At 43.0% G+C, this 9,166-nt stretch overlaps 1 protein-coding gene across 3 annotated transcripts in view; it reads right to left on the bottom strand.

Moving 5' to 3' along the window:
- Best2 (bestrophin family protein) overlaps positions 1 to 9,166 on the bottom strand; it is a 90,109-nt gene that overhangs the window by 26,084 nt on the left and 54,859 nt on the right. For all 3 annotated transcript variants that reach the window (XM_078188300.1, XM_078188301.1, XM_078188302.1), the window contains one exon: positions 3,428 to 3,557. In XM_078188300.1, the coding sequence (XP_078044426.1) occupies positions 3,428 to 3,557 (130 nt within the window). The remainder of the gene's footprint in view (positions 1 to 3,427; positions 3,558 to 9,166) is intronic.

Here is a 9,166-nt window from a genome sequence, read left to right as displayed (position 1 = left end):
GTCCGGTAAAAACAAGCCCGATACGATGCCGTTCTTGTCCCGGCCACCGGGAAACCGCTTCTTCCACTTGCTTCGCGATACCGTAAGAATCCTATGGGATATTTTTAATCGACGGGGTCGGAGAAATTCCGTCGACGATCCGCGGTTACGTTTTCTGGATCGTCGCCGAGGCGAGAAACGAGCTTAGACGAATTTCGTCGAATTCTTTTCACAATTTCTTTAACGCGGAGTTTGCAAATATTCCGCAATTTTTTAATAAGCTACGTTGGAATATACTACACCTACTACTATTTGAAAAAAGTCCTCGGTTACGAGAACTAATATAAAGAAACAAATACATACGTCCAACGAGGACAGATATAAAGGAATTCTTGGGATTGACGTGTTAAAAAATATATTTTTCAGAAGCATTTATTCGAAAAGTAATGCAATTCTTCGTCAACCTCTTGCACTATGCTTCTTTTCACGCCACGTTGATCGGCATTTATTTATCCTTAATATTTTCCTTAATAGGGACAGACAATTTTTGTTTCTTTAATCGTCTTTATGCACTTTTGTTTCTGAACTTTGATGACAAAAGAATTTATTTTTATTTCGATATAGAAGAAATGAATCCTTTGCGCTCGAATGGTGACTCTCAGGCACCACTAATATCGTTCTTTCACCCTTTAAAATAATTTTTATACCGACAATGTTTAATTTTAGAAAAATTGTTAAATATGGCACAGTTAGTATGAATAACGAGAATTAATTTGGTATATACAAAGTACACTTCGTCGCTCAAAATAAAAATACTATGTGACAGAAAAATTATTTTAAGTTTATTTGATTTTGAATTGAGAATTTTATTTAAGGTTAATTTTTAATTGAATTTGATAATGAAAATTTTGTTGTTGAAGTTAAATTGTTCAGAAGTTGGGGGGGTAATTACAATTTAATTTTGATAAGTGAATTCATTAAAATTTAGGTTACTGAGTAGACTTTGGGTTAAATAATGTTGGTTGAATTATTTTTAAGTTTATTTGGTTTTAAATAGAAAATTTTATTTAAGATTTAGAGCTAAAATGGCTTCGAGTGCAAAGGGTTAATAATAATCATACTTAGTGGAATATTGCGTAGAATTTCTATTACGAGTCCGACTCGTTGTTATAGTGCAAGGGGTTGAGAGAAACTTTTGTTAGCGAAACAAGGGTTTATTTGCAGTTTGACTCGAAACTAATCGCTCTGAATTTTGCCCCGACTTTTCTCTCGGCCTCATATTTTTATATTCGCTTGCCGTCGATATATGTTTTCAAAAGAATAATTCGCAATAACGTTCGCGTTAAGAATTTACGAGCATTAAGTGCGATAAACTACCCGTCGCAATTGTCGTTTAAGCGGAAACAAACACATTAAACGATATTTACGTGCATTAAAATAGTCGAATACGTTCGACGATTATCACACTATTTACGATAATATTCCATCGACGGGGAACCGTGTCACTTAGCCGCGAAAGGAAAGAATAGCACGAACGTCAAAATCGACGAACATTACCCGTCCCTCCCCTCGTTTCGCTAATAAAAAAAAACAAGCGACGATCGTCATTCTCTCAACTAATTCTCGTTAACTAAAAAGCAAGGAGAGACGACACAACGTCCGTTTTTTCGACACCGGCGCGACTCCGTCTTTGAATCGCGCGAACCTTCCCATCGTTTCCATTTGTTCGCTTCGCTTATCGCGTCGCGCATCTCGCGACGGCGGATCAGAAAGATCGTGACAATCCCGTAATCGCGGAGACGTTATCGCGTAGCTCGTCTCGGGGAACTGTTTGCAGTGTGACTGAACCTTTTGTCGCGTGTTAACGAACGTTCTCGACGAACGGTGGTTTGAATTTCACGCGCCTCGAGAAACCCCGCGCATTTCCAAGCGGGAGACGTTTTCTCGTGGCGCGCGGAGAGCTTCGCAGGAGTCGCTCGAAGGCTGCGTTTCGCCACATGTTCCAACGACGATTGAATTACGGTGTATAAACGGCGCTGTTCATCATACAATGGCCACATACAAATCGTCGATTGAAAGGCAATTGTAATTCATACCGGTAGCACCGAAAATCTTGGCGCGCATCTCGTTTTGGAACGAGTCCGCGCAGGAGCGCGCGCATCTGTCGTTAAAACGTCCTTGTCCGGCCAAACGCGGTCGTTAATTGTGGGATCGGTGTGTGCGTTAATTAGTTACGCGGCCTTGGCGTCGCCATAGGGTACGACGAACGACGCGAATCGTATCCTCGCCGCCGAATTATATGTATTTTGCATTCGAAAGGATCTTTCGCGCGGACCAACGAGCTGCGATTCATTTATACCAGGGCTTCTTAAACTTTTGTCATTCACGACCCCATTTATGGTTGCGAGTTTCTCGACGGCCCCGTACAAATATAAAAGAAAAATAAATTAATATTTTCTGATGATTTATTTATTAGGTAACAATATACATATACATATACATATGAAAATATATAGTTTTTGAATTCGTTTTGAAACATACAAAAATCTAAAATTAAAAATTGCATAAAAAATTATAAAATTGTATTTATTATAGTTTCAAAAATAAAAGTGGATTCTGGTCGCAGAATTTTGCTACGTGAACCCATTTGGGGTCGCGACCCATAGTTTAAGAAGCCCTGATTTATACGATTCACACGATTCACGAATAACTATTGTGGTTTTGAAGACGCAGCTCGCAAAAATTGGCGAACGTATCTCGAATAAGTAATAACTTATAGGCATGCACTTAATGACGGAAAGGATGCGAATAGCTACTATAACAATGATCGCAGCGACACGAAAAAATTCCTGAACGTTGCCCAAACCCTCGGATACAAGTTTGTCAAATTATCAAACAATGAGATGATTAAATTTTCTGGCAACAAAATCGCGAACTACACCCTCGATATTAACACATTAAAGGCGGGTGATCTTGACTCGTTTATCGTCCTAGAGCGGGGGCTATTTTGTGTAATCATAAATTTAGTCTTACAAAAGTTTATTTAAACTCTTAAAACTACAAGAAATATTAAAAAGGAACTAAAAACTAATAAATCGTATCACTACGACTCCCGCCTATAAGCCACAATCGAGCTAATATCGTATTACTACGACTCCCGCCTTTTAGCTACAGTCGAGATAAATCGTAGTACTACGACTCCCGCCTTTAATGTGTTAAGACCGTGGCTTGCTACACGCCACTTTGGATCGCCTATAAAAACTGAAAGGAATGCGAGAAAAGCGACCGATTCAAAGCGTTCAATTTCATATTCGTGTAACATCTCGCCGAGCGGTTGGCCGCGCACAGATGAAAATCGGCCGGCGAGAGTTTGCCTGAAACGCGGCGGGTTTTTTTCGATGAAAGAGAAATGGTCGAACGTAATAAAGTGAATGGTAAACTCACTGACCAACGTCTACGATGTGCTGGAGCGTCGGAAATCGCCTCTTAACGCGCAACGAAATCCTCTGCAACGTGATGACGTACGCCAGCACCGCGTACCTCACGATGTTTCTCCTCATCAGCCTCCCCCTCTCGTCCTGCAACGTGAAAAAACATTTGCCAAATTATCGACGGGACCGACAACAACAACAACAACCGACGCCGTGCGACGGTCACGGTGCCGAGTCGGCAGCACCGCGCGAACGATTCAATTCAATTCGCAATTAACTAAACGCGACCGGCCGTGCAGTTTCCCGGTTAATGGTCGCGCGGATAATTCGCTCAGCGATTCCATAAATCATACTAATGGCTCTCGATGAACACTGACGAGGTGATACGATTGCCTAGCGCCTCCGGTGATTAACCGATTAACGACTGTCTGTGTTTACAATAGAGAGAGAGAGATATTCTTTCGTCACTTCTTAATCTATCGCGACGTTTCCCAACGGTCTTCGTTCTGCCAGGAAAACGGTTTTTGTGTTCGCGTTTTGCGGGACAGGTGAACGTAAATAACCTGGAACTGGAACAATCGAGGAGAACGAAATCGTAGCGAGTTGCATTTTGGAAAATGTTGCTCGTCGTCTTAACCCTTTGCGCTACGAGTCCTTTAACAACTTAGCTGCGTCGATGTATTTAGAATAATATTTAGGTATATTTATTACAAGAGTAAAACTGTCATTTTCTTATGATGTGTATGCACGTTGTACGCAGCTGACAGGTGAATATTTTTCCTAATAGGAAAAACAATTTTTATTTCTTCAGATTTAGACGAAATTAAGAATATTGCAGCAACAATGATTAATAAACGCATTTATATGTTGTAGAAAAAGTCACAAAATTATAAGAAGCTGTGACATTATTTACATAATTATTTTTCTAATTGAAATTTAAAAGCAGTCAAAATGACTTGCTTAGGCAATCTAGTGTGTTAATAGATCTCGCATGAAATCTTTGTCCGACTCGTTATTATAGCGCGAGGGGTTAAAGGATAACCTATACATATTAAAAAATTACGAAAACGATTCGAATAAATTATAAAGTCGCTATGAATTAACTTAACTCTAAATAATGCTAACCGTAAATGCGGTCAGTGAACGATACAGTTCGTCAGGAATTTTCTTTCCGATTTAGAGTCCGTGCAACAATGTAGCAGCCAGCGAAATGACATTCAGTTTAGCGACGCGTGCGAAACAGTTTTCGGTGATTAACGGTGTCCCGACCACCTTCACCGTCAGACCCGGACCTCTACTCTTCGCGTCAAGGCTGTCTGCAGCTTCCCCGCAGCCGAAGACCGTTCACGGAAATATCTTCGGGACGAGCGCAGGGATCACGCGTTCATAAAAAGAGGCGTGAATGGTTAATGATCGGCTTCTTTCGTCAGTTATCATTTTACGGGATGATCTAACGTAGCAATCACGCGCAGCGGATCGTTAAAATCTTCCCCGGCCAGATCACGCCGGGGTAATCATAATTTTCTTCGCGATCCGTCCCGGAAAATGGTGGCCGGCTCTAGGTACGAATTACAATTGAAATTAATACCGAAATTAGTGGCTGCGCCGGTCTTTTAAATCGACGATGATTATTAGAGGTTATCCTACTTCGCCGGTGGTTGGACGGTCTCTCGAACGAAATAACCTAGCTTTTTTTGTGAAAGTTCTTTGCTCGTTTCCATTTGCTCCACCTCGTCTGTGATACATTCTGGTTATTATAGGCTGTTTATTGGGTTACACGCGTTTCGCGACCCTCGTTTACGATTTCATCAGCGGGAGAAGCTACATTCTTCGAAGTTAACCGGATTCAATTGAAAGCACGAAGTATGGACGATGAAAAATTTCAGTGTTCATTCGCCTAGCGTCTCATTAACCAATTTCGTAAACGTGGATAATAGTTTTCTTAAATAATATAGACGCGAAGTAAATTAACCTCTTAGGCGCGACGCGACACTGCAGTGGCTTTTGTGAATGTTTCGTGCTTTACTCAATTGTTTTATTAACCCCTTGCACTATGATCCTTTTCACGCTGCGTTGTTTAGCATTTATTTATCCTTCATATGTTCCTTGATAGGGCCAGACAATTTTTCTTTCTTCTATCGTCTTTATGTATTCAATATATGTAAAAACAATAGTTTCATTTATAGACTTCGAGAATAGAAAAATTTATTTTTATTTAAATACAGAGGAAATGAATGATATTCATATTTAGTAGATCTTCCATGAAATCTGCGTCACCAGTTTCACTCGTTATAATAGTGCAAGGGATTAATTATTAAAGTTAACGATTATAGCGAAAGTACGTACTCTAAGAAAAAAATATATTTAATTAATACTATTGTATATATAGTTATACGGAAAAAATATATATCAAGAGAAATGGTAATTTAGTTATGAAAAACTTTATTCGCGCAAAATCCAGCCGTGCCTAAGTGATTAATTGTAACTTAACGTCTTTCACTGACGAATCCGTAAACATTAACAACGCGCAAACAGGTTTAACACTGTTAACACGTTCGTCGCCGACAATTAGACACTAAAATCCCCACATAATTAAAGCAATTTAATTAATTAACATAAAACTAAAAAGTTCACATTTATCATAGGGGATGACAATAGAACTCTTTCGCATTCGAAAAATCATAGTCGAATTCACTTTGCTCGAATATATTGCAATAAAAATAAATTTTCAAAATTGATCAGAAATTAATGTCGGCGACGAACGTGTTAACAGGTATTCTTCGAGCTTAATTAAGGTTACCCAAAATATCACGCACGGTCAACATCGGTTAAATAAACGTGAAACAGCATTCGAGGATCGGACAACGGCGGGTCCGCGCGAGAAAAAAAAAATGTACAATTCGTTTCCTGGGGTCCCACGAATGCCGAACACGTTTCCCACCTGTCTTGTCCACACTTTCCCCTCGTGCTTTTGGCCCGCGCGTCGCGAATCGCGGTCGGTTTCGGACCTGTTCCAGTATTAATCGGTGAAAAACCCGCGGTGGCGCCTGCCCGCCATTTTTCCTTTCGTTTCTGGCGATCGGCACGGACATTTTGTAACCGATCGACCGTTTTGTAATCACCGGCCGCCTTGCGCCGCGGTGAACGATCCCTGGCACGCCCGTCGGAATGACAATTCGATCGGAAATCGGCGACGATCAATTCCTGGTTCGAAAATTTCCACGCGCCGTCACGATCCTTCCGATCGATCGACGAATTCTTATCGGCTTCGAATCAATCAACGTTATGGTTGCTCTGGTACAGAACGTTACGCATTTATAACATAGAAAATTATTTATGAGATAACAACAAATGAGATTTCAACGTTCAACCGGTTACAGAACTTTACGCATTTATAACATCGAAAATTATTTATGAGATAACAACAAATGAGATTTCAACGTTCAATCGGTACAGAACTTTACGCATTTATAACATAGAAAATTATTTATGAGATAACAACAAATGAGATTTCAACGTTCAATCGGTACAGAACTTTACGCATTTATAACATAGAAAATTATTTATGAGATAACAACAAATAAGATTTCAACGTTCAATTTCTGTGCAGATATTATCGCATTTCTAATTCGCTGAAATTGTAGTACTTGTAATCGCGTTCAAGCACACTTTCACCGTCGCGCGAGTTACTTTATAAAAGCGAGGATGAGGAACATTCTTTTGACAACGAAAATCTGTGACAAATAAATAAGTAAATGAAATTATGTCGCATAATATATTACCGTCGATAAGATACTTAACATTTCCAGCGTTGTCTTAGAAATCGTGCACCCTCCGCAGGTGCGCAAAATTCCACGGATTAAATATCGTTTCGATCGTCGATTAAGCGAGCGAAATTTTGGCGTGACGTCGGAACTAATTTGCGAACGTCGGCGCGAACGCCGGGCGAATAACCGATGACGGGATAGTCTAATTGCAGGGGCCTCCTGGTTCAAGGTGTTTCGTTAGGTATGTGGATCACGGGGATCCGCAGATGAAGTGTTTTGTGGATCGAGGCACGTTCCGGCCGCCCTCGGTAACGCGTGCAACGGGGGCCCCCTGTCGAAGAAAGTCAGTCGAAACTAAAATTTTCGGAGCGGCTAATAACACGTGTGTGTGTGTATGTCGAGCGAGCCCGGGCCACGTGCCGATTCCCCGAACCCTCGTCCGTTGATCTAGCCGCCCGAAGAAAGTTGCCGAACGCGCGCGCGGTGGCGCAAACCCGCGCGCGGCCGTGATATCATCGGGAACGATCCACGGCGCGATCGTCGAACGATTAATCTCGCGCGTGCACCGTTTTTCCCGCGAAACGATCGTTCGCCGCTCGATCGACGGGATCCTCGGCCGCTCGTCGCGCCGGTTGCGAAACGCGATGCTCCGGGCTGCCGTAACCGGCCCGCGCGTCGATTAACTGCAACTTTGTAATTAGCTGGTTCGTATGTACAATACTGCCCGAGGTGTAGACGAGCTGCTGTCCCTCTCGCTTTGTTTATCCTGGAATGCGAGGGGAATCGGGTTACGCTAGCCGCGGGCGCCTCTTCTCTAATATCTCGCAATTAGGGACCAATTAGCTTCACCTTTCGAGAGATTCCACGGATGACTCGGCTGGACGCCATCTTTCGATCACCGCGCCGCGATCGCGTAAACCTACTTTTTTAATGAATACTATTTTTATCCATGGAGGTCAAAGTCTCTCAAGACTTTCGTTTACAGTTTCTTCGTCGTCGCTTCGTAATCGACTTTTCTCGCAGTTGTTGCGTGATTATCGCTTTACGCGTTTATGGAAGAAATTAATTAGTCATATACGAAACTCACAGAACGCTAGAATTATTTGAGAATAGAGATAATTTATTATAGAAAATACAAAACGTTGTAATCGACCTTCAAAGAATGTATATGAAAGATCTTTCTCTTCTCGTAAGTTCATACAAGATCGTCAACTTCGAACATTGCTAGGTTATAACCTGACATAACCTGGCAAATCGAAGGGAGCCTTTTCCATCTCAAGATCAACCATCCACCTGGCCATAGGGAGTCGAAGCCGTTCAAGCGGGTTGCTGGCCGTTCTCCATTTTCCCTCTTGTTCCAGCTAGTTAAGTACCCGGGACGAGTGCATCGTTCGCTGGAATAATTGCACGGTGGTGCCCCGGCGTGAACCCGTCGCGACGCAGCTTGCATTCTACGTTTCCGATTTTGCTGGACGCGCGCGAGAAAGTCCAGCGCGGGACAGAGAACGACGCGTTGGTCTCTGCGCAGGACGGGCGAACGCGTTCGGCCGGGCAACGGGCAAGGTCTGCCCAGAACGGGACTGTAAGTTTCCTAGGTACACCGCGACGCGACGGTGTATAGTCCGTGTAGTCACGTAACGAGAAGTATCGGATTTGTGAATGAGCAGCGGGGCGAGTGGGCAGCGCGAGCTTCTGGGCTGTGCCTTTCATTGAAATCTAATTGGAATTCAGGCCCCGAGGCGAGAAGGATGGCTCGACTCCCACCTTCGGCGGACCGCGAGCCGGCCAGCCAGAGGCAGACTTTTCGAGCTGCCAAGCCGTGCATTTTTACACGCCCGGCATTCCGAGAGCCGGGGAGCCCCCCCGGGGGAAAAATGTCGACCGGCTTCGGCGCCGCGGGAGGGGGAGGGAGGAGGGGAGGCGGCGGGGGTGGTGCCCGCCGAAATTGCCACCTGGTCGCGTTTGCTACCTTCTACGCGGCCACCGGGC

This window comes from Augochlora pura, chromosome 7 (assembly GCF_028453695.1).
Source record: "Augochlora pura isolate Apur16 chromosome 7, APUR_v2.2.1, whole genome shotgun sequence".
Lineage (NCBI taxonomy): Eukaryota > Metazoa > Arthropoda > Insecta > Hymenoptera > Halictidae > Augochlora > Augochlora pura.
This window is presented reverse-complemented; position numbering and strand designations above follow the sequence as displayed.